We start from the raw sequence: 26914 nt of genomic DNA, 5'->3' as shown, positions 1-26914 counted from the left end.
CAGTTGAGGTGATTTAGTAGGAGAGACAATACGAACATGGATATCATAGTGGGGTTTTAGTAAAGCTAAAACACTACAGGAGGTAAATTAGTCATCTGGCTCCCCTTCAAAAGATGTTCTGCATCATCTCTAAACGTCCGCCTTCCACCCTGTTCTACAGTAGTGTATGTTTATGTTGGAGAAAAAGTGTTTATCTAACCATCCCTGCTTGCATTCAGCTCCTTTTAAACACTTGTGCAGGTCTCTCTAAGTAAGAATCTAAGTAAGTCTTTTTTTGTTCTTTGTGTGTCTGTTTCACTCTTAAATTCCTGACAAGAGGACCTGAAGTAGACTCTTGTATCAGAGGATTAAATAAGGATACAACAAAAGACTTTCATGCAGTAATTTTTTTCTAGGCTCCAGGTTAGATTCCTCTCCAAGACGAGAGTCATTAAGTCTTAAAAATGTCTCTTTTTTGAAAGTGAGTCGTAATCGTATCGTTCTGTTTTTACACTCGATGATGACGACTGCTCTCAGACAGATTATTCAGGCAAAAATGAGATTACACAGTCACTTTTTCCATACACACACACACACACACAGTAACAAGCAGCAGGTCAGACCTTTTATTTAACAGTAAATTAAGACCTTTGTTTCAGCAGCATTTCCTTATAAAGCAGTGAAATAAAACCTGTGCAGCATCCTGGTGATAGCTCTCCTGACTTAACTGTACAGAACATTCTTGATATCAGTGCTCTGAAAACATAATATAGTATTTAAAAGAACAAAACATATTTATTGAAGGCAGCTGAAGGAGCAGTAATTCTTTTATGCCCCGTGTGTTCTTTGATTGGAAAGCCCTTGACTTAGATTATAGTTATGAGTGAATGTTTGTTTATTCGCAGGAAAGATTGTCATCGACGGGATCGACATCTGTAAGCTTCCTCTGCAGACTCTCAGGTCGAGACTCTCCATCATCCTCCAGGATCCCGTGTTATTTAGCGGATCAATAAGGTAAACAAACACAGATTTAAACAAAGCTTCAGTATATCCTTTTAAACATTTCTGAAATACCATCATATGAAGTCTTGAGATTTGGTTACTGTTTTCCATGACTTTTCACCACCGCTGCTCACAAAACGGAAAATCTTCCTGTTTATATTCTTGTGCAACCAACCATAACACTGACACAGGAGTATTTTAAATTGTGTTGAGACAATTCTCAGATCATAATAAACCTGGGAGGCTTCTTAATAGCCTTGCCTGTAACTTCAAATAAATCTGTCTGAAGTAAAAGAGCAAACAAAAGAAGAGTAAATGATGTGAAGCCTTTAGAGCTAGTGCAGACAGCCTGAATCTTTTGATAAACTGATACATCAGCAAGTCATCACTAATTGAATTGCCAAACTGAAGAAAACATAACATATCCAGTTAATGTTTTCTGGTTTCTGTTTGCAGGAAAAATCCTGAACTGTTAATTAGAACTACACCCTATTCAGATTTCTTTCTTTTTGCATTCACTTGCACAGTTTTGATACTAAAACGTGCATAAACTTCTCTGCTTCTCTTTTCGTTCCAAACATGTGTGCATGTATCGATTGAGTTTGTTTACATGCGCGCCAATATCCTGGTTGTGTTGCTCATGTAAACACCATATCCTGGTTTCAGAAAGCTGGATATGTCTTTATCCTGGTTTTGAAAAGCCTGAATATGCCAACCGGGGGCTTGTACTACGAAGCAAGTTCAACATACCCAAGATATCCTGATTGGTCATTGGGTTGGGGTGTTGATAGGTTGTGATCCAACACTCTGAGGTTAACCTGCTACGGAGCCAGTTAGCTGTTACGCAGCATAAGTTACCATGGTGACCTCATTAACCCCAAATTCTGCTTTGTTTTGCAAGTATTTAGTCTTAAAACTAAATATTGGAGGAAGACATTTTTTGACCTGATGGTGGCGGCACGACGTGGTTTAGCCAAATAGGACATTGTTCCTGGACCAACATTGCAATCAACCAATCACAGCCCTCTGACATCATCAGTGTGCTGCTCCTGTGCTTCTTTGAAAATTCCTTTGTTTTCCAAATTGAAGATAGTACAACTACACAAAATCCTTAATTACATGTCTTTAAGTCATTAATATTGAATCATTATAGTCTAAATGATTAAATGGAGGCCTATAACATAGGTTAATTTTGTTTGACCACCTAAAATAAACACATTCTCTCCATTTTTGGAAAGCTTTGTCCTACATCTCGCATCGTAATACCTCAAATTGAAATTTATTTCATTTACTGCCATGCTTTTATGTCTAGATAAACAGTAACACTGCAATCCTGCAAAAAAATGTTTTGAATGGGCTAACAGGTCTTTAGGGTAGGATAAGTCTGATGTATTTTTTATTATTTAAATGTATTTTTGTTACTATCAGTATGAACTACTGTATATGAAAAGAGCAAAAATGAGTTTCTCTTATGAATAAGTATGGTTCAACTAGCCACCACCAAAATTAAATGCTGCTGACCAAAGCAAAATTAGGGCTCTTATATCATCTTTACCCTTTAATGTTAGTGAACGCTACTCTAGCTTATTGGCAAGCTTAATAGCATAGCCTACCTAGCTAGCAAAATAACTCGCTAACCCTGCAGTAGCTCATATAGGTGCAGCTCTAGGTAGGTACTAGACTATAATGGTTAAATATTAATGACTTGCAGTTAAGGAGGATTTTGTTCAATTGTACTAACTTCAATTTGGAAAACAAAGGAATTTGAAAAGAAGCACGGGAACAGCACACTCATGATGTCAGAGGGCTGTGATTGGTTGATCGCAATGTTGGTCCAGGAACATGTCCTTCTTGGCTAAATCTCGTCGTGCGATGGGCACCAATGGTGGCGCTAGAGGAAAGGTCAGAGGATCACCAAAGATAGGTTAGGAATTAGGATCCAGGTTGGAAAGATGAGATTAGAAGAAAGTGTTGGTGGATTTACAGATGAGAGAGAAACAGTAAGATGATATACTGTATAATATATGTTGGCCTGTCACTTTAAACAAGTTCAAATTTCTATTTAAGTTTAAAGTTTTTCTATACAGGCTACGGTTATAATGGCACACATGGAAAAATCTGCTTGAGCCAAAAACTAAACTGCTGCAACGAGTGAATAAATAAAGAACAGAAAAAATCCTCTTTGCTGGATCGTAGTCCAAGTGTTTGGTCCTGAAAGACGTTTGTCACATGACGACACAAAGTCCCAGCTGTGGGGTTAGTGGTTAACAACACAGTGGGAACTCTGGCTGGGACCTAATCTGACTTTTGTCACAGACGTCATGGACTGGAGAGGTCGTTAGAGGGATGAAGGACCCTGCAAAGGTCTTTGTCTCCTTCTTCTTCTCTGTAATACACACTGTGTAACCTCTGTGTATTTGTATTACAGGATCATACAGTGACTCTGTGTTTGTTATAAAAGACAAAGAGCATGTGCTATTTGTTTGGACAGATAGATAATTGTGTGAGTGTGAGAGTGTGAGAGACAGTGAGAGAGTGTGTGTCTTGGCATTTCCACCGGCACTTGTTTATGTGAATGTAAGCCAGGGGTGAATGGTCGACAGTAACTGTTTCACGCTGTTATCTCAGATGTTGCTGTAATGTTCTGACACACTCTGACTCTGACGCTCACACGTCCAGCAGAAACCCTCGGCCCATTTGTCACATCATGATTATTTCTACAGTTAATTCACAAAAGCTCACTAAGGGAGTCGGAATATGGGAAGTTTATTGTCCAAAATAAACAAGGAATTAATTACGTGCACCCATACTAACAGCAATAATCTCTATATGAGAGAGAATTCAGCAGGATCTGTTTTTATTTTCTGTTTTTCAACATTTTCTCCTCATTTTTGAAGCTAATGAAGTAGGTAACCTGCATGATATAATGTCTTATCTCTAAGATATTATGAACTGGATGTCTCCAAGCTTCCAGCTCAACAAAAATAAATCCAAATTGTTTTATTTGGTCCTTTTTCAAATCAGTCTTGGCCTTGTCTGCAGCTGCCAAGACTGCAGCCAGAAACTTGAGATAGCAAACAAGTGACTGCAGCTATTAAATCATGTTTGCTCTTATTTCATATCGATCTAGAAAAGGCAATTCATGCTTTCATTTCATCCTGTTTGGAGTCTCATGTACTCGTGTAGCCAAACAAATAATTACTCAACTACAGCCTTTACAAAATATAGCTGCTCAACTGCGAACTCAAGCAAAGAGAAGATGTTTTGATTTTCTATTAATCACATTTAAAAACACTCTTATCTATATTTCTGGGTGGCTGCTCTGATTTGGATCCTTAGGAACGGATCTGCTCTTAAATTCTGATTCAAGGCTGAAGCCCATTGATGATATAATAAACTCAGTTGTTGATATGGGAGTTGATGCATACAGAAGACTCCCTGTGCTGCACATAAATGTAGTCTGAATTCAGCAACTTCCTTCCTCCTTACATTACATACATGCCATTCAATGCATAGGACCAAAAATAAAGCACTTTCTCTCCTGTTTATGTGCTAATTTTATGCTTATTAGGAACTTCACATTTTCTAGAGAGCTTTATGTACACCTGCTGGACACTTGGACCGCAGCCAACGATTATTTTCATTAGCGATATTTTGCGGTTAATCAATGAGTTGTTTGGTCTATAAAATGCCAGAAAGTTGTGATAAATTTGAATCCCTGTGTCCTAAAGCCCAAGATTCAACCAAAAATGTCATGTTTTGTCCCGACCAACAGCCCACAACCCAAAGATATTCAGTTTACTGTCACAGAGGACAAAGAAACCAGAAAATATTCACATTTAAGAAGCTGGAACTAGAGAATTTGGGCATTTTTTTCTTAAAAAATGACTCAAAATAATTATTCAATCATCAAAATAGTTGCCAATTTAATTTTCTGTTGATTGACTAATTGCTTAATCGACTAATCGGTGCAGCTACTAGCATGTGGGTCACTTAGTGTTCTCACTGGACGGTTCATTAATTCATTAATGAATAAAAGCAAAGGTACAATCATCCAAAATGCAGTCGTTTATAGCTTTATAGTACAAAACTTGTTTTAGTGGTTCATGCTTGTAAATACCTGGAGTGTGGCTGCAGCCTTCACACCCTCCGATGCTTCCTCATTACAAATGTGTGAAACTCTGCGTGAACCGTGTCCCGTCGCAGGTTTAATCTCGATCCAGAGAGGACGTGCACTGATGATCGACTCTGGGAGGCGCTAGAGATCGCTCAGCTGAAGAACATGGTGAAGGCGCTGCCTGGAGGAATAGGTACTCAAATAAAAATAATTCATCTAAATATCAGTTTTCAAGTTCTGCGGGATACTCTGATTAGCATCAAGAGCTTAATTGAATGTGTCTTGTTTTATGTGTCCAGATGCGGTTGTGACAGAAGGCGGGGAGAACTTCAGCGTCGGTCAGCGGCAGCTCTTCTGTTTGGCGAGAGCTTTTGTCCGAAAGAGCAGCATCCTCATCATGGATGAAGCCACAGCATCTATAGATATGGCCACGGTGTGTTTGTGTGTCTGTACTATCAGATAATGTACAATTCTCAGTCATGTGAGGAAGATTAAACCCCCCTGAAATCAGTTATCACCATAGAAACTTTCAGTCTAAATCAAGATACAGAAGGTAGTTGTAAGTCATCTACCACATAATATAACATTAGTTTTCAAGCATGACTTGAACTTCATTGGGAAACTTGGAATTATTAATTATTCCCTTTCAATTAACAACTTTTACTTTCTCTTTCCCTCTTCAGGAGAACATCTTACAAAAAGTTGTGATGACAGCTTTTGCAGACAGAACGGTCGTTACAATCGCAGTAAGTCTTTCAGTCTGTTATCTTGTTGATTTTGAAGCAAGTCTGATACAAATCACAACTTTTTTTTGCACTAGATTATCAATAAACTCCAGTCCTACAGCAAAGGTGTGTTCAAGGTCTGTTTAGCGCTGATAGATACAGATATAAAGCTCTCCTGCTTTGAGCTCTATGTGCATCTATCGCATAATATTTTCCTTTAGGATGCCTTATGCATCCTTTTCCTGCATCTTTTCCCTTTTCTCACTAACTATTTTTCCGTATTATTTATTTAGTGTCTTTAATGTAAAGTCAGTCTTCTCAGCCACTTGTTTCACTTATCTGCTTTCCTTTTCTGACTTCTCTCTCTCTCTGTATGTGATGCTGTCTTGTCCTCCGTTTGTTCTCTCTTCCTCCCTCGTTTCTTTTTCTATTATTCTTGACTATTTCTTTTTCCACCCACTATCATCCACCTTTTTTTCCCCTCCTATCTATCTTTACTTCAATCATGTTCCTCTCCTTTACACTTTTCCTTTTCTTTGTGCACTTGTGTTTACTTTTCCATCTTTCTTTTCCTTTACTTTTATCTCTGCACTCCCCAAACATCCTCCCTTACCTTTTCATTCTTATCCTTGCTTTTGCCTTTGCTTTTCTTTCACCCCCATCTTCACTCTCTCTATCCTTTCCATGATGTTTTCTCTCCCTTCCCCCACCTCGTCTTCCTTTCTGTGCCTTCGTCCTGCCTCCAGCACCTTGTGTCCTCTATCCTGGACGCCGAGCAGGTGTTGGTCTTCTCCTCAGGGATCTTGGTGGAAAATGACTCAGGTCCCAACCTGCTAGCACAGGAGGAGAGCCTCTTCAGTGTGCTAGTGAGGACTCACAAGTAGACCTGGATCAGCCCAGCACAATTTTGGCTCAGCCCAGCTTTCTTTCTGCCTTTTCTCTTTTCTTCTATTTCCCATCTTTCCTGGCTGAGTCAGTGCTGGAGTCTGAGTCTGAGTCTGCTGAAGCCTTACTGCCACTGACAGCCTGGTTGGTACCAAAAAAAACCTACTGCATGCTCTTTTACAGTGCAGTACAGTCCGGTACAGTGCCGTGCTGCACAATTTGGCCACAGTGTATAGTGTGGTGGTAGTTAAATTTAAAATGGTCTACAATTCTTGCAGGATTAGTTTAGAATATGTCCAAAAATGTGTTAAGATTATTGTGCACGCAAAGCACACCTAGATGTACTTTTCTCCAATAACGGCTACAAACATTTGTTGAGGGGGTGTCCTGAGGTGGTCCCAGGTGTGCTGAGAGATTTAGCCCGCTATTTCACCCCAGTATTTCCTCCCAGTTGAGCAGTTGGCTTAACTCCAGGATCACAACAGAGTGAATTTAAGAGCTTTGCTTTGAGACTCAACTCTCCGTGAACCGCTGTGTCGTATTATTATGCATCTATCTCACAACCCGTTTTAAACCCTGAGGTCTCTGAATCCCTCACTCAGATCAAGCTATCTTCTTCCTGGAGAAAAAAAACAAATTTAGAGTTGCTGACCCTTATCCCAACAGTGTTAAACTTAAGCCCCAATTTACCACTCCAATGACGCAGAAAGGACGACATCATCTGCAAAAAAACGGAGATCCAATTCTCATGTCTATTATCTACACAAACCCCCATTTAAAGTCCCTCAGCAGGACTATTTAGTCTAGCACAATGTCTCTTGTTACTGCTTTAGATGAGTGCAGATGGCTTGTGGAGGTAATTCCAGGTCTTATGTAGCAGGAGTAGATCCTGAGGCTGATTTTTTGCTTTTATTGACAGACTGGTGAGAAGCAGAGAAGATGGGAGAAATAAAAGGGTTCAAGAGATTAAAAGGGTTGAAATTACCTTCACCAGGAGACACAAACCAAAATTAAAGTGTTGTATCACATGTCATATAGCAAACTTATCCACTATCTTTCTTATTCAGTAATTAGTTGTCTAGTCTTCCACATTAGACTTGTTTTTCTATGGAGACCACTCATTTATTCAAATAAAACTAATGTAAAACCTGGCACAGAAACACCGAAAACCATCAATCAAAAGAGCTTGTTGGCTTGTTAAACAGTACATAATAGAACAGAAAACTCAGTGTTTGTGCTATGATGTATTTTTTTTCTTCCATTCATTGTCTACAAACATTTCTTTAGAATCTGATTGTGTTTTCTTTTCCTCCTCTCTCGTCTCCAGCACCGTGTCCACACCATCCTCACAGCTGATCTGGTCATTGTGATGAAGCGAGGGAACATTTTGGAATACGACAAACCCGAGACTCTTTTGGAGCAGGAGGACGGGATGTTTGCTTCATTTGTCAAGGCTGACATGTAGACACACCGTCTGTTGTCACCCGGCAACTGACGGACTGATCAGTTTGTTTTCTCGGTGAGGCGGACAGACCGATGTGACACTAAAACGCTCCTGTGACGCCAATAACAAGAAGTTTCTCTGTGGAAAGGAAAACATATCCAGAAACACCATTATCATCACCAGTTATTTCAGGAATTTATGAATTTAACAAGTCGTACCTGAATATTTTAGCCCATCAGACAATTTAATACTGCCTTTTTTTATTTTTTATAAATGAAGACACACCATTTATTATTCAAATGAGAGGCAGATTATCCAGTCCATCGATCAGTTTAAACAATGGAGACATTTAAAATTCTTAATCCTTGGATTAGTGACCTTTAAGTAACCAGTATAAAGAGTACAAAGTTACAATGTAAATATGAAATATGAAAATATATGTTTTTGTTTCCCTAGACAGCTAATATGTGATGCTAAATGCTAGCTCTGGATTTATCAGTAATTATGGCAGGGAGATAGTAGCCAAATATATCTTTCCTGTTACCACAGGCTCGGGATAATTAATGGATATGGTTGGTTTTACTCTATATTTTTCTTATTGTCAACAAATCCCACGAAAATACCAAAACCTACAATGTCTTAGTCCGTCTCTCAATACTTTCTGACTTACTTACGTTGTCTGTAGCACTCAGATCCAAGCCCATTGGTTCCCACTGGAGGTGTAAATCTTTAAAAAACAGATCACAAATATAAAGTTTCATATTTTAAAATTGGTCTTGGATTTCCTGAAATAGCTGGTCACTGTAGTTTGTATCAAACGTTACTCAAACGGGAGGAAATGGTGAATTTGTCAGGGACTATTTTCAGTGGTGGATGAATCCACATTAGTGAGTATTTCTGGCAGCAGGATGGTGTGTGTGGGACTGAGTCAGAATAAACAACAGTGTGTGTGTGGTTTTTAATCTGCAGCACAGAGGAGGTATATATTTCAGGCTTTGAACACACACACAGACACACACAATATTTAATTGTTTTTTGTCTTTTCATGGGATTTGTTGAAAATTAGAAGAACATAAAATATCAACACTCTTGTTTTTAAGGTTCCATCCCTTGTTATTCTTGTCATCTTCTTACCCACCATGTCGTTCTCTACCAATAAACACCATATCAGTTAAAAATCAATCACAGATCAGTTAAGTGATCGAGTAATTGAGCGTAAACTTAAATGTCCCTTGTGTTAAATAAGAAGTGCAACTTTTAAAAAAAAGCCAACTCACAGAGTACCAGAATATAAAAGTCGTTTTATGGAAGATTTCATTGGTTTTGATTTCAGGTTTGTCATTTATACCGTAGAGTTGCAACGTTTAGGTCCTGAAAGGATCATTTTATATTGATAGAAAGAGTCTTTATCTTGTTTTTAAAAAAAATTCTTGTTACATTGTTACATTCTTTTGGATTATGCATCACATGTATCAGTTTTATTTCTATTTAGCACTAGTATTATGCAATAATAAGGAAGGGAGAAACTTGTATTTAAATCCTTTTATAATCATTGAATGTTGGCTGCCTTGTGCAGCAATTTAAAATCGTAATCATTTATACCCTGGTGTAGTATGTGCTACATTTGTATAAGTTCTGCCATAGAAGTATTATTGATAGACCTGACACTGCTGTTGCAATCAATGAGATGTTTTTTACCGACCGTTTGTTGCATCAAACCTAAGAGGATGATGTGTCTTTGCTGCAACCTGAAGCCCTCATGCTGAAACCCAAGATGAGGATGTAAAGCCGGTTGTTGCGGCATTCGACAAAGTAAATGAACATCGGAGGATTTGCTGCCATTATGTCTGTTCTGAAACACATCTGCAACTTGTGACGCCATCAGACCTTAAAATGTCCTCGTCCTACTAGGAATGTCCACCAGGAGATGGACCTGGACGTCTTTTACCAGTTTTCGATCCAACATGATGTCAGCATGGCAAAGAATCTATCGAAACGCCATCAGCAGCCATCTTTGATGAACCAGCGTCATTGTCAGAGAACAACAGGAAGGTCATGTGTATGTGGGTCCATTTGGCAGTCAAATTTAGTGTAAAGGAGGTAAAGAAATATACCAGAGACAAAATTTGCTTCTTGATTTATGATCAGAACCATCTCTTGCTAATAGATTTGTGTATTTACAGCATATGACTACTAATTAATCATATTTCTGTTTTTTAATTGAACATTGGAAGAAAAATCTGTCAAGTAAACTAACAAAACTAATCTAGGAAGACACTTCAAACATGTGAGTAGGTTTTGCAAGCTAGATATTTTGTTTTTGGTATTCTGCCACCTCCAATCTGCCAAAAGCAGGTGTGATGTTCTCTGTTCTGTCAGTTGTATTTCTATGCCTACACTAGTACAAACACTGTAGGGTGTCACGGCTCGGTGTGAAGCCAGTGAGCCTTCTGTCTGTCTGTGGTCATGCATTGCTGAACTTATTATCCTCTGGGACAACAGACACCAAACATTAGCTCCCTTTAACTCGAGAGATGTTGACGGCTTGTTTTTTGGACTGGTAGTGATTTTTGAGAATCAGTTTCTAGCTGCTGAACAGATTCAACAAGTTCGTTAAAGCTGCATTAAATCAGTATTTTATTTATATTAACAATGACTCAAATGGCTATGTGAAAAGTGTCGTTCATAATGACGAATCCACAGAGAATTGTTTCCTGTCTTTGCAGCTCTACGGAGCTTTTCAGCCTTTTTAACTCATTGTTTTGGTTTTCCAGTCGACAAACTCCACTCTCATCAATCCTGTTTCCAGCAGCAGCAAACAGCTGTTTGCAGCAAAAAAACCCTGATAAACCCAGTGTACACCACCCGCCCAGCACCAAAACAACCCACACAATTAGTGAGAGAGATATATATAATAAGATAATATATCAGATGTTGTGTTTTCAGCTTGTTCTGCTGCCCCCAAGTGGCCAAAACAATCAAATAATGCAGCTGTAACACCCAATTAGTTGTGCTTGCGACACAATTATTAACCTCATTGATTAGATATGATTCTTACAGTCTTATTGCTATTTTTTTTCGGTGCAGTTGAACATTGTTTGTGCTGATGATGATTCAACTATTAGAGTTTCAGTTTGCAACCAAATGTTGGAAATGCTGTTACAGCTGTCTGTGCAAACAGCATTTTTACTTCCAGAACTATGTTGGGATTATACAATTTTAATCCCATAACCCACATAACCCTCTGTTTATTAGGAGTCTAAAAGTCTGCTTAATTTGACATTAGCAGCCAGTCTGCTGCATTAAATAATGTTTGTGTCTTCTTGTGGTTTTACAGTTTATAGTTACAAGACAATTAAAAGTGCTGTACATAAGACAAAATATGAAAGAAACAGAAGGCAAGATGAAAAGACACATAAATAGAATTTAAAAGAGGAAAATGATGAGAATAAGATATAATAGAATAATACAGATTAAACAGGAGAATAAAACTTACAGTGCAGAGCGAGATAATTCAGCATCCAAACTGTCTCATAAAGTTAAACTTTCTCTTAAATCACTGGTTCCAGTGACTCGTCCCATCTCTCTGGGAGCGGTGCTGTTGTCCCTTTGTATTATTGTGATAGATGATATCTTACTTTGCTTTCAAATGAGATTTTAAAAATGACTTTGTACTGTACAGACTGAATGCCAAAACTGATTCTTCTGCAAGAATGACAGCTTCTTTTTATTTTTATTTTATTTTAACTGTATTCTCAGATGTTTCATCTCAAGCTCGGTGTGTTTTCCTCTTTTACACTTTTTCATTCTTTGATATATATATATTTACACCCCAAGAGTTAAGAGTTAAAATGAACATTTCCAAAATTCACTGTACAGTATAAAATGACTTTCCACTCAAAGTTCACCTGTATAAACAGATTTCAGATCTTTATAACTTCCTCTGTCTTCCCATCTGAAGCTGTTGGGAACAAACTATTTTAATAACGTTTCCTTTAAAAAAAAACAACAAAAAACAAAACATGGGCGTAAATGTTATGTGAAATCTGCACCTCTGCTGCAAGTTTGCATGTAACATCTATATGCATTTCTTTGCTCTCATGCACACTCGACAGTTGAAGAATGCAACTCAATAACTACCAGGCATCAATTTCACAAGCACAGTCCAGTTTAAGATGATTTTTAAAAAACGTATGTAAGTGTAAATTCTGTATGGAGGCGCTTGTATATCCAAGAATTTTTAAACATATAGCAAAGTATTATTGCGTGCCTACATTTTTTTTACACTTGAAATGATAATAAAGTGGTTTTGAGTGAAATGAGCCTTTTTTTCTTTCTCATTTAACCTGCAGCAAATGAACCTCTGCACACAATATGTTGCTAAATGGCGCCACCTGCTGAAAAAATATCAAATTGATAAACATGAATTTGGTCCTGATATGGAACATTTAAATGTTTAAAACCAGTTAGTAGGATAAATGACTTTGTACCAAGAAATATGTCAAACTAAGAAGTTTTAGCAGTTCTTTGGTGAATCAGCAGAGTTTCCTACTTTTTAAAAACTGCTTTATTATTTTATTGTATTTCATTGTTTTAAGCAAAGTAACAGTAGCTGTGAAAATCTGTCTTCATTTTACTTTCTGTGTGTTTTTCTCCTGAGCTGCAGACCAACAAAAATCCAGATGCAAAACAGGAATTGAATCATAAACACAGCAAAAGTAAACTTGAGGATCTTATTTGTCAATATAAAGCCATATTTATGAACATCTAACTGTATAAAACTGTCATTGATTTGTTTAAACCTCATTATTTATTAGGGTTGGCTAACATTTGGCTTTCATTTGTGTAATTTTTTCTGCATTAACTCCAGTGTTTCTGATCAATAAATTGTTATGAATGGTTCAGGAAACACTGGGAGAAAGATGATAAAAACACATTTAAATTCAATCCAGCCTACATCAGCAAATTAGAAAGCAGAAATGTAAACGTTTGGCATTAAATTCACATCTCTACAGCCATAAAAAGTTGCTTCAGCAGGTCTTGTAACAATGTAAAGATAGTATGCACAGTTGTTGTCTTGTATTTATTGGGGCCATGGACAGAATTAAACATAAATGTTAACATTTGATTTACTGCACCAGATTTAGCTTAAAGCTAATTTCCTTCTGCAGTCCCTTACAATTAAAACATATAACAGCACTAATAACAGCAATAATAAATGGTACAAAGCAAAAAAACAAACAGGACACATGATACAAAATACAAAACTACACACAATAACACATCACATACACCCACAATGTCAACTAGAAATTAATAATTTAAGCATGTCAAATTAAAAGCAAGATCATGAGATGAAGTTTAGAGTCAGTGGTTACAGAGCTCAGTAGTTTTTAGCAATTTTTTTCATTTGGTTTTGAACGTACTGATGGAGCTGCAGCTCTTCATATCATCAGGTAAGACCATGAAAAAGTATTTGTCCCCCTCCTGATGTCTTCTGTTTTTGTATATAAAATATACAAAATATGTTTTTTTAAATTATCATTTTATTTATTGAAGCAAAAAACAAGTTATCCAACACCAACTCGGCCCGTGTCTTTATCTGTCTTTGCTCCCGTATCTCCAGACTTAATTGATAATTGGATGCAGTTGGACTAAACACACCCAGGCCTGATTACTGCTATATCTACACATCACTTAAATAGAGCTTTTTTTAGCAGTGTGAAGTTTGTTCACATCATAGCAAAATCAAAGGAAATTCCAGAAGAGATGAGGAAGACGGTGATTAAAACACATCCGTCTGAAAACACTCAGAAAGCAGTTTCTAATGTTGTGGGACTCTAAATAACCGCAGTGATTCTCATTATCTCCAAATGGAGAAAACTTGACACATTAATGAACCTTCCCAGGAGTGGCCGACCTTCCGAAATTCCTCCAAGAGCGCAGTGATGACTCATCTGGGAAGTCACATAGGAGCAGAGGACAACATCCAAGGGTCTGCAGGCCTCTCTTACCTCAGCTGAGGTCAACGTTTATGACTCAAAAGATACTGGCCGAAAATGGCATCCATCAGAGAGGTCAAAAAACCCCACTGCAGACCCAAAAGAGCATGAAGTCTCGTCTCAATTTTGCCAAAACACACCTTGATGATCCTCACACCTTTCGGGAGGACGTTCCATAGACAGTTGAGTCGACTGTTTGGAAGACAAGGGGGTCACGTTACATCTGATGGAAACCAAGAGCAGCATCATACCTACGGTCGAGCATGGTGGGGGTAGTGTGATGTTGTGGGGGATGCTTTGCAGCTTCAGGGCCTGGGCGACTTGCCATTAACTGATGGAAACATGAATTCTGCTCTCTACCAGAAAATCCTGAGGGAGAACGTCCGGTCAGAAGTCTGTGAGTTGAAGCTCAAACACAACTGGGTGATGCAGAAAGACAATGATCCAAGTCCACCTCTCAATGCCTCTAAAGAAACAAAGTGAAGGTTTTGAAGTGGCCTGATCAAAATCCTGACTTGAACCCCCTTAAACTGGCAGTTCATGCTTGAAAACCTTCCAATGTGGCTGAATTTAAGCAGTTCTGCAAAGAGGAACGAACCAAACATCCACCACAGTGGTGTGAAAGACTGATCTCCAGTTATTGGAAGCTTTTGGTTGCAGTTGTTGCAGCTAAAGGTGGTAAAAACCAGCTGTTAAGTTCCTTCATATGGGTGATACAGGTGTTGGATAACCTTTTTGCTTCAATAAATAAAATGATCATTAAAAAACTTTATTTTTTGTTTACTCTTTGTTTTATTTTAGATTTTAGTTTGAAGATCTGATGCATAAATAGCATCAATAAATAAAGACAAAATTCCAGATTAGACATAAAATGCTAAATAACAGAAGTCAAATGTGAGCTGTGATTGAATTTTTAAACTTTAAAAACCCCATTTAAGGTTTTCTTTAGTTGAATTGAAGTGAAAGCGTATGAAATGAGTCAGAATGAGTTCAATCATTTTACGTAAATGATTCAAGTGTCTAACTAATTGCTGGACTTTGGTTACGTGATTCACTGTAAACTAATAGTTTAGAGGTTATGTGCCATGTGAGTAAGTTAAGAAATGATTTGGGGATTTTAAAAGATTTTACGCGCGTCAGACTTTGGAATCTTTTATTTCCGACGGTACGGGAAGAGTCCTTGAAGGCAGCAGTACCCTGGTCTGACCGGGTCTGGACTCTGGAAGTTTGGACTACGTCAACAGGAGAGTGGAAACCGTCCCAGCCCTCAGAGGAGCTGAGCAGAGGCGGCGCGCTGCGATCACTCCGAAACATCCCCAAATGTCGACGGAAGAAAACGAGTCGGTGCGTCTTTGAGCGTTTTTTTTTTTCTCCTCCTGCAGGTGGTCATGTTGTTTCCGCGCGTAAAGACGCACTGAAGAACAATTAAAAACGGTCTTTGACGCGTTTTCTTGACCATCCGAAGCGGCGCAAGATGTTGGCGAGAAAAAGCATCATCCCGGAGGAGTTCGGTCTGCCGGGGCTCGCCTCCCGGATGCCCCGCAAACCGGTGTTCAGGGACCGCGTGAACAAAGCGCGCTTCATCGCCAAAAACGGCTCGTGCAACTTGGCGCACAAGAACATCCGCGAGCAGGGCAGATTCCTGCAGGACGTTTTCACCACGCTGGTCGACCTTAAATGGCGTTTTACGCTGGTTATCTTCACCACGACGTTTGTCAGCAGTTGGCTGCTGTTCGCCATGAGCTGGTGGCTGGTGGCGTTTGCGCACGGAGACCTGGACCCGAAGCGGGAGAACGAGACCTACTGCGTCAACGAGGTCAAGTAAGAAAAACACAGATCATTATAAATATGATGAAATAAAAGTTTAAAGGTGGAATATAGACTATTAGAGTGTGTTTCATCTGACAAATAAAGTTCTTAAACATTTTGCAGATTTTTTGGGGGGGTTTTCCTCTCTTCTCTCCTCTTTTCATCCATCCTTACTTCAATCTACCTCCAATTATTGGAGATAAGAAGAGGTGGAAAGGAGGAGGAGAGGAGGGATAGAAAGATATAAACTATGACAGGAAGTCGAGGAACTTTTGCCCTCGTACTTTCCAGGGAAATAAAGTAAAGTTTGCAGGAGGAGAAGGAAGCTGTTTGGCACCTCCCTCTGAGCTCACCAACTTCTTTCCCTCCTTCCTTCCTTCCTTCCTTCCTCTATCCCTCTGTCACCTCTCCTCCAGGCTACCTTTCTTCTCCTCCTCTACTCATCAGCCTTCTCTTCTCTATCACCTCCACTCAAAACTTCAAACACAACATCAAATATGATAAGTCACACAATGATGATAAGTTGTATTTATGTCCATTTTATATCTTTGTGTGTGTTTTTTGAACAATGTGATACCTTAAATGGCAGCAAATGTTTCTGAGAAAAAAGGCAAAACTTATTTTTTTTTTAATTTAAAGCTGCAGTGGGAGAATTTGTCTTTTCTAAAATATACTAATCATATCTGCCACAATCATAAAGTGGGCCCAAGACACTGAGGACTATCGTTTTGTCTATAAAATGTCAGAAGACAGTGAAAAATGACCATGGTGATGTCATCAAATGTCTTGTTTTGTCCAAAAATCCAAAGATATTCAGTTTACTATCATGTAAGACACTTTAAATCTTCACCTTTGAGAAGCTGCAACCAGCAAATATTCAGCATTTTTGCTTGAAAAATTACTAAAATGATTATCAAGATGGTTGCAGATTAATTTTCTGTCCATCAACTAATCAATTAATCAACTAAAGGATTCTGGTTTTGGGTTCAGCTCATCAGAAAATAAGTCTACAAATAATTCAAGTCATTTTAAGCTCAAATTCAACAACCTGTGTGTCTGAAAAACACCCTCTAAATGTCTAAATCCTTCATGTCTCCTGCAGGTCGTTCACCTCAGCCTTCCTGTTCTCCATCGAGGTTCAGGTGACCATCGGCTTCGGGGGACGGATGATAACCGAACAGTGTCCGACCGCGATCACCGTGCTCATCCTGCAGAACATCGTGGGACTCATCATCAATGCTGTCATGCTGGGTGAGACTCAGAAACCGTTCAGGGTCATGAAGATCAGGCTGAAACGGTTCCTCCTTCCCTAATGTTTGGGGAATGAAACATCCGTGTTTATCACCTTCATGTTGATCCTGGAACAGCTGAAGCATCGAGTCTCAATAGCAGCTGACAGTTTTTCAAGTGTGTCTTAAAACAACAGTCAGGTGTCCATAGTAACAGTGAAAGAGGTTTTCCTCGCTGTAATCATTCCTCCTGTTCATACTGGCTGTTAAAAGATCCTTCAAATGTGCTTTCAGTGGAAGTGATGGAGGCCAAAATCCACAGTGTGTCCACAACAGTGTATTTAAAAGTCTCTGTGAAGCTTATGTGAGGCTTCAGCAGTCTGAGTTAGTCATATCAAGTGGATATCTGACACATTTACAGTCTTTTTAGCATCAAATCCCCTCTTTGTGTTTCCCTGTTGAGCTGCAGGTGGAAGTATAGTAACAAAAAGAGGAACTTTGGCACTAAAAAGACTGTAACGTTGAAAGATATCTACTTGATTTGACTCATTCGGATGCTTAAGCTTCATATTAGCTCCTGTGGATTTTGTCCTCCATCACTGACATTGTAAGGTCATTATGAAGGGATCTTCTAATGGTCAGTATGAACAGCAGGAATGATTACAGCAAGAAAAACATGTTTCAGTGCTCATTTGACTGTTGTTTTGTTGAGACAGACTTGTTTAAGCATGTTTAAAGTAGCAAAAAGTGTCCCAGGTTAATATTAAATGTGTCCATAACTTCCATTTATCTGTATCACTCTCTGAACAACATGTCCAGGCTGCAGCAGTGGAGTTTATATGACTCAGATTAAACCCTGCAGTGGCTTGATTACATGTATTATTGATTAATCTGCTGATTATTTTCACCAACATCAGAAAATGGTGAAAAACACACATATTTTCTGTGTTGTGTAAGACTTCTAACCTGCTGAAATATCAACGTACACGGTGAGATGAGTTCGCTGATGTGAGTTTTCCGCTCCGCAGGTTGTATCTTCATGAAGACGGCTCAGTCCAACCGTCGCGCGGAGACGCTGATCTTCAGCCGTCATGCCGTGATCGCCGTCAGAAACAACCGCCTGTGTTTCATGATCCGTATCGGGGATCTCAGGAAGAGCATGATCATAGGAGCGACCGTCAGGTTACAGGTGCGTTTCTACTTTATTCTCACCGACTGAACTCTGATCTTTACTGAGCAGCTTGTTGTATGTTTGTTGCTGCATTTCTTGTTGATAAAAATAAAATAAAATTTTGCAGAATAGTTTTTATTTGTTTTTCTCTTTGTATGTAGTAGAGCTGCAAAGATGAATCCAATGACAGAAAACGAATCGGCAAATATTTTGATAATCGATTTATTGTTTAACTCATTTTTTAAAAGAAAAATGCCAAAAAATGTGAGATTTGAAGTTTTTTTGTGTCAAACATGATAGTAAACAAATATCTTTGGTTTTTGGACTGTTGATCAGACAAAACAAGACATTTGAACACGTCAGCTTGGCCTCTAGGAAATTATAACGGCCATTTTTCATGCAAGAATGAACTGATTAGATTTTATTGGTCAAAGGTTAAAGGTCAAGGTCACTGTAACCTCACATCCATCCCAATCTCATGAACGCAATTTGGCACAAATGTCCACTTGGACTCAAAGATGAACTGATTAGATTTTGGAGGTCAAAGGTCAAGGTCACTGTGACCTCACAAAACACGCTTTCGACCATAACTCAAGAATTAATACGCTAATTATGACAAAGTTTCACATAAATGTCTAACAGGATAAAATTATGACATTTTATATCTAAAAAGGTCAAAGGTCAACTTCACTGTGACATCATAATATTCTGCAAAAACACTTTTCTGGCCTTTATTCAACACTATAACTCAGGAACAGAAGGGGAGATTGTGACCATAATTCACATTTAGTCAGATACTGAATCAGTGACACTAAACCAGCTTGAAACTGTGGTGATTGTTGATTTGTAGCTTCTTTGCAGCAGCATCCATATCTGACGCATCGTCTGCTGTCATGGCTACAACTTTGTGTTTAATCAAAATCAGTTTTACTGGCCAAACATGTGAACACATACAAGGAAAATACACATAATACCTTTTTATTTAATTCTATCAAAGTCTTCATTACAAATATTATGAGTCTGGACAGACATGGATGTAAACTGGAACTTGACTGATTGATGGAGGCAGACGACCATGAGGCTTTATTTCTAGTTTAATATGTTCTGACATTTTATAGACAAAACGATTAATCGAGAAAATAATCATCAGATTAATCAATGATGAAAATAATCGTTAGTTGCAGCCCTGGTGTGCAGACTCCATGTATCTTGTAGATTAGTAGCTACTATATAGTACTTTGTAAGAGAGGAGAAAACTTTTTAAGTGCAAAGTTTGCTTGATTTGCAAACGTTATTGTTATTAATGTTTATTATTTTCTCGATTCATCCATTAATCACTTGGATAAAAATTCTTATCACAACTTCCTGAGGTCCAAACTGATCATTTCAAACTACCTGCTTTGTCTGAAACCCCCCAAAATATTCAATTTATTATCATATAAGACAAATAAAAGTAGCAAATCTTCACAGCTGAGTTGGAACGAGGTCATGTTCTGCTTTTTTGCTTGAAAAATGACTAATAGAATAATCAACGAATTGTTTCAGGTTTATTTTTATCACCTCTTGTTTCATTTATAAACTCAAAAAAAGAGAAAATTCAGCTCTTGAACAAGGAAAACTAAAGGACATACATGTGATTATAATAATTAATGAAAGGATTATTTGTTATTTCATGATTCATTATGACTTGCAGGTGGTGAGAAAGACAACGACACCAGAGGGGGAGGTGATCCCCATCCATCAGATCGACGTCCAGACTGAGAGCGCCGTGGCCAGCAACAGCCTGTTCCTCCTCGCCCCGCTCATCATCTGCCACGTTATTGACAAAAACAGGTACGAACACACAGGACGACAAAAAGGAACAAGATAGAAACAAATATATTTCTACTTTACAGAAATATATTTACTCTCTTTGATTTTTCTCTAATCTTTGGTTGTTTTTTATTCTTTTGAAATACTGAATGTTTTACCTCTTCAGGCAACAAAAAGTATTCAAATGAAACAATATATGAAAGGAAAACAACTCTTTACTGAAGAGCTCACAACTTAGAGATAATTTAGATGATGGGGAGCACGTAGATACAGCTTTTAAAGGGGACATTTCATGCTTTTTGTGATTTTCTGTTATTTTTATACTGTTATAATGTCGGATATCTATGTTAAACAGGGTCAAAGGTATGTAACGTATGTAAAATTGCTCCCTTAAAGTCAAAAGCCAGGACTTCCTGCTCTGAACGCTCTACTTCCTCCTCGTGATGATGTCAGATTGTTCGCACATGCCCAGAAATGGCCGTCTGTTCCGTAGTCGTTGTTGCTAAAGTTGCTCCGTGGGTCGTTCACATCCACTCATGTATTTATAACCTGATTTGGACTCAAACATGTAGTGATGAATTTGAGAGAAGTTTCCATTATGAGTAAAGAACAAGAAAAAGTAGTGAAGTCCCTCCACTATAGCTCTACGGAAGTTAACCAATGAGAACAGAGTGGGCTCTTTTTCTGTAAATCATGCAAAGATATTCCAGTAGAGCCCCAGAATATAAATATAGAGCTGTAAATGTGCACGATATGTCTACTTTAATGTGGTCACAAGCCAAAAAAGGTTGAAATGATGTTTATTTTGTGTGTGTGACTGGATTGGTGGATGTTAGCAGCATGTAGCATGTCATATCTTGCAACTGAAAATGCCTGAAAAAGTGTTGATTAGATTATGAGCAGCTGCTTTGACACCGTGTGTAACTCAATACCTCCATCTGGTGGACAAACACAAACTTGCCACTACTTGCCCTACTACAGTACACAGTCATTCTAAGCAGGTTTTGAGTCTGTTGTGTTCACACTAGAAAATAAAGTATACTCAACAAAAAGTCTTGAAGGCTCCAGGAACACATCAGAAAACAACAAATAAGAAGTTTGACAAACTAATGTTGACTCAAGGTCCACTTACTAGCTTTTACAGTATGATATGTTTGTATCATCAGCAGGTGGAGCCAAAATTTGCACTAAAAAAAAGCTCAAAATAGAAGTTTTACATTTTTTAACAAGATAATTTCAGCCAGCAGGAAGCTCCTGTTGGTACAAATCAGTGAAATGCATTTATATCTAATATAAGTTACCATCTATATACTATGAAAATCTGTATATATCACATACTGCATAAAATTACTGTGTAATATGGAATTGGGACACAAATCATCAAAAGCAAAAATCACATCAAAAACTCAAAAATAAACATACTTCTTAAGTAAAGTATAAGGTTTACTATGTTATACTATATTTTTCAATCTGTACCCTGTTTTCTCATCATTTTGGGTCTGTGCTGCTACAGGTTGCTGGTTCCTGTGTTTACTTTCATTGTCAGACACTTATAATAACAATCTGAGCGTATCAGTGAGCAAAAACAAGCAGTTTTAGGTTTAGACGTACTGTGATGGGTGCAGTTGGAGGTTTAGATTACATTACAGCCTGTTTTTGTCCCCATTAGACCCAAAATGATGGGAAAATAGGGTCCAGGTTGAAAAATACTGGAATTTAAGGACAACAAATTTAATTTAAAAGCTCACAAATATGTAGTTTCAGTTTTCTAAATGAGATAATAATAATGATAATAATGACAGAAACAGGAGGAAATAGTGTTATTTTCACTGGTGGATGACGTGTGTTTTGGTGCTCTAGTGAATATTTCTGGCAGCAGGACGGTGTGTGTGTGTGTGAGGTTGATTTAAAATAAACAGTGTGTTAATGATGGTAATGTCACCCAGTGCAGCGGAGCGACTCACTGACGTGTTTTTTTATGGTTTTTGGACAATGACAGAGCTCTACGGCACAGATTAATGAGATATATCAGACACAATGATAATAATAGATCAGTTCATTGTTGGATTTGGGTATTTTTCATGAGATTTCTTGAAAATAAGACGATATACACACCAGACTTTTCCTTTTCTCCAGTTTAAACACATTACTAGAGCTTATATTTGTCATACATGATAGTTAAACTAAATATCTTTGGGTTTTAGACCATTGATTAGACAAAATTTGACTCTAGGAAAGTATTTTCTCAGTATTTTCTGACATTTTACAGACCAAATAAGTCATTGATTAATCGAGAAACTAATCAGCAGATGAATTGATAATGAAAACAATTGTTACACAGTCAAAACCAGTTTAGAATAAGTGAGCTGTGTCGGATTTTACCTTCAAATCAGCCGAACTCGCTGAAAGTTCCCTGACAGGAAACATAAAACGTGCGTCCGCTCTGCTCTCTCTGATCTCAGTCCGCTGTACGACCTGTCCGCCATGGAGCTGCAGTGCAGCGACCTGGAGGTGATCGTCATCCTGGAGGGCGTGGTGGAGACGACGGGGATCACCACACAGGCCAGGACCTCCTACGTCTCCGAGGAGATCCAGTGGGGTCACCGTTTCGTTCCCATAGTAACGGAGGAGGAGGGCGTGTACTCTGTGGACTACTCCAAGTTTGGAAACACAGTCAAGGTAACCAGAGTTTCATATCAATAATTACTAAAGAGTGATGATTTATTGTCTTTAAAATACTTTATCACATTAAACATCTAAGTTTTAACAATCATGTGACCATCAATTCATGCACTAAAGGCTTCAAACACATTTTCTTTGACTCTCAGAAAGTTTTGAAAGTGAATTTTTATCCATACGTGGCTCTCGGGATGTCAGTCAGCCCATCAGTTTGGTCCAGACTGAAATATCTCAACAACTATTGGATGGATTGTCATTAAATTTGGTTCAAGCATCAGAATCTTTCCACCAAATATGAACACCAGCAGCTGGTTCTGCTCGACCTCAAACCTCCTCGACACTTTCTGTTTAAACTCAGAGACAGAAGGATCCTCCGAAATCACACATCTCCTCTTTTCTTTTCAGGGGTTTTGACACATTTCCTCTGAAAGCAACATTATTATCGGAGGATGTGTGATCCCCTGACTCTTCATTTAGCGCCACCAGCGGCTCAAAGTTGTCACTTAACCTTTGAAATGTACCAGATACTGTAAACTGGCTGGATTGTCATGACAAGTAGTACAGATTTCCTGTTCTCACTTTTGATGATCCTCTGACTTTTCATCTGTTGGCATCGGGTCTAAATTTCAATATAGCAAACTAATAACATTCCCATCATCCTTATTTGTACTTTATGTTTATATCTAATTAGCAAATGTTACCATGCCAACACGCCAAACTAGGATGGTGAACGTAAAATATACCTGATAAACAGCAGCATGCATCAGCACCTACTGTAAACTCACCTTTTTAGAGCTGCTTTCAATGTCCCCTGCTACTTAATGTACTTTTAGTTCTCTTGCTTTTAGTGTGTCACAGGGCTGCAACTAACAATTATTTTCATTATTGATTAATCTGACGACTATTTTCTTGATTAACTGATTAGTTTTTTGGTCTATGAAATGTCAGAAAATGGTGAAAAATATAAATCACTGTTTCCCAAAACCCAAGATGACGTCCTGAAATGTCTTTTTTTGTCTACAATCCAAAGATATTCAGTTTACTGTCATAGAAACCAGAAAATATTTATGTTTGAGAAGCTGGAACCAGAGAATTTGGACATTTTTTAAAAAAATGATCAGAATAGTTGGCGATTAATTGATTAATTGACTAGTTGTTACAGCTCTACATGCAAATTAAACATATAGAAGGGCTTGAAGGGGTGTTTAAAATATCCCGTTATGATAAATAATAAGAATCATAAACTCCTGCTGACATGTTTTCATCATTTGCTAAGAGACAGAAAAAAACACATTCATTGCATGTTTTAAAAATGTTGTTGCTCTTCCAGGTAGCCACGCCGCGCTGCAGCGCCAGAGAACTGGACGAGAAGCCGTCGATCTTAATCCAGACGCTCCAGAAAAGCGAGCTGTCGCACCAGAACTCGCTGCGCAAGCGTAACTCCATGCGGCGCAACAACTCCATTCGTAAAGGCGGAGGAAGCAGCGGGAGCCTGCGCAGGAACAACTCGGGGCTCGTCTCACCCAAAGTCCAGTTCTTCACCCCCGGCGACGGAGGCCAAACCCTGAACGCCGTCACCTGACATGAGGCCTGCCTCCTACTGGCTGCCCTGGTCCTCCTGGTGGGAAGGAGGATCATGGGTGTTGGTGTGTCTCCTGCTCTGATGGGACTCGTTGTTTTTCTGTTCCCTGCATTCTCTCAACTTATCTCTCAACACTTTTACGGCTGATGTTACTTCATGTTTACATACGTGGAGTAAAAAGTATTTCTTATTCAGACTGAACTGCTCAAATCACTGACATGCTGCAGTCTAGCACTGATACAACCACCGAGACTATAAATATACAACCAGTTTGGCCTCTTGTGTCTCCACAGACACATTATCGGGCCCCGATGCACAGACACGAAACGTCATCCACTCCTACTTCCTTCAACATCACATGCAGGTGATATTTTCTCAAAGCCAATAAGTGACAAGTGAAATTCATTTATATTGTACAAAATCACCGATATGCCTCAGACGGCTTTATGATTTATACAATAAACAAGAACCTCGAGAAGATAAAACTCTGCTGCAGGTAAACAAGCAAACTTTAATGTAGGTTAGTGTTCAAACAGTCGATTATTATCATTTATTCCCATTTATTACCAGAAAATTAAGTTAGATAATTAGTTTGGGTCGTCATCACCTGCTGGAACATTTTTGGTTTCAGCAGCTTCTCAGATATGACGATCGTTGTAAACTGAAAATATTTGTTTGTTTGTTTTTTTACTGTTGATTGGAAAAAAACAAGAAATTTGAAGACTTCACACTGGGTTCTGGGAACCTGTGATTGACAATTTTAGATAATTTTCTGATATTTTGTAGATTAAACAATTATTCATTGACTGAAATACAGGATTAGTCGATTAATCGATCAGTGGATCGACAGAAAAATAATCACTTTGAGTCATTTTTATAAGAAAAAATGTCCAAATTCTCTGATTCCAGCTTCAGAAAGTGTGAATATTTTCTGATTATTTAGTCCTTTATGACAGTAAACTTGGGTTTTGGGAAACAATGATCAATATTTTTCACCATTTTCAGACATTTTATAGACCAAAGACTAATCAGTTTAGAAAGATTAATTGATAATGAAATAATCGTTAGTTGCAGCCCTAATTAAATCAAAGGATTCAATGATAATGAAGCTTTAATGTATCGTAGGTTTACTGTAGTCATGCCTTGTTTAATCAACTAAAATATCATCAATAAATATTGATTCTAACACATCCTGTGTCTGGTAGGAACCCTCATTAATCCTCCGTCAGCAATCAATCCCTGTTTTATTTGCTTTAATTTAAATAACAGCAAAATAACAAGAACATTTTCACTGAGCGACAGGTTATCTGGGTGTAGAAGTTAATTAATTAATTAATTCCTCCAGCTTTTAAATGAAGCCAGTGTTTTGTTTCACATCTGTCTGTTCTGGTGATTATAGAAAAGTGTATTTGATTCAGTCAGTCCCAGTTTTTCATTACGTTTCCATAACTGTTGCAACTTTTGTGTCTCATCATCATAAAATCAATAATTACAATACTGTTCAATACAGCTCAAGTATGATTTAAATAAAGTCACTGTTGAACTTGTAGTGGTGGTAATTTCCTCTGGTAGCAATCAATCACTGTACTGTACATGTGTATTTTTCACTTGTGTGTCAGTTTTGTTGAATGAAAATAAATGCACTTCCTTCATCTGAATTTCCTTTAATTACCTGAATACCTACAATAATAATAATATACATACACACATACATATATATACATATATATATATATACATAGAGAGAGAGAGAGATACTCTCTCAATACATGTACATAATATATGTATATGTATACATAATATGTATATAATAGACATTTAAATAAATTTAAAAGACAATATATTTTATATTATATATATTTTATCTTTGAATTAGTAATTAATGTAGCAATTAGTTGATCAACAGAAAATTAATCACCTTCTCAAATGTGAGTATGTTAAGCTTTTTGTGTTATACATGATAGTAAACTGAATATTTTTGGATTTTGGACAGTTGATCAGACAAAACAAGATTCACTATTTTCTGACATTTTCTGACAAAATAACTAATTGATTAATGGAGAAAATAATCATCAGATTAATCGATAATGAAAGTAATTGTTAGTTGCAGCCCTGGTAAATAGTAAATATTATTTTTGCTCTAACTCAGGTAAAGATACTTCTTACACTTCTTGTATTAACAAACACCTTCCAATCTTGTAATCCATGTAAATCCATGTAAATATGCATATATTATTGATACTAATGTTGTATATTGTTTGTTTAATGTTTAAAAATGTGTTTAATGTTTAATTCTTGACAATGCAAAAATTACCTTTTCTTTCTTTCTTTTTTTAAATTTTATTCTCTCAACTTTATTGACAACAGTCAAACTCAGAAAAACAGTAACATATAAACAAATACAAAGAATAAAGGTGAAAACAAAGTGGCAGGGAATTCAATTATGGCATAAACAAACAAACAAACAAAAAACATGCT

General features: G+C 37.8%; 2 protein-coding genes across 7 annotated transcripts in view; both read left to right on the top strand.

Moving 5' to 3' along the window:
• Positions 1 to 11481, top strand: part of abcc9 (ATP-binding cassette, sub-family C (CFTR/MRP), member 9) — an 80522-nt gene extending 69041 nt beyond the window's left edge. For 3 of the 6 annotated variants that reach the window (XM_067582361.1, XM_067582362.1, XM_067582359.1), the window contains 5 exons: positions 885 to 993; positions 5188 to 5291; positions 5398 to 5531; positions 5782 to 5844; positions 8036 to 11481. In XM_067582361.1, the coding sequence (XP_067438462.1) occupies positions 885 to 993; positions 5188 to 5291; positions 5398 to 5531; positions 5782 to 5844; positions 8036 to 8173 (548 nt within the window). In that variant the 3' untranslated portion in view covers positions 8174 to 11481. Of the gene's footprint in view, positions 1 to 884; positions 994 to 5187; positions 5292 to 5397; positions 5532 to 5781; positions 5845 to 6569; positions 6853 to 8035 lie in introns of all 6 variants that reach the window. The other 3 variants (XR_010925825.1, XR_010925823.1, XR_010925824.1) reach the window with 2 other exon arrangements.
• Positions 11482 to 15358: 3877 nt separating this feature from the next.
• On the top strand, positions 15359 to 26094 carry kcnj8 (potassium inwardly rectifying channel subfamily J member 8). The gene is made up of 6 exons (XM_067581725.1): positions 15359 to 15975; positions 17066 to 17214; positions 18221 to 18381; positions 20057 to 20196; positions 22638 to 22854; positions 24185 to 26094. Exons 1-6 carry the CDS (start codon positions 15629 to 15631, stop codon positions 24434 to 24436), a joined length of 1266 nt encoding a protein of 421 aa, XP_067437826.1. The 5' UTR covers positions 15359 to 15628; the 3' UTR covers positions 24437 to 26094.
• The last annotated feature ends 820 nt before the right edge of the window (positions 26095 to 26914 follow it).

Source organism: Thunnus thynnus, chromosome 23 (genome assembly GCF_963924715.1).
Source record: "Thunnus thynnus chromosome 23, fThuThy2.1, whole genome shotgun sequence".
Taxonomy (NCBI): Eukaryota; Metazoa; Chordata; class Actinopteri; order Scombriformes; family Scombridae; genus Thunnus; species Thunnus thynnus.
Note: the sequence above shows the minus strand (reverse complement) of the source record. Positions and strands in the feature narration are given on the sequence as shown.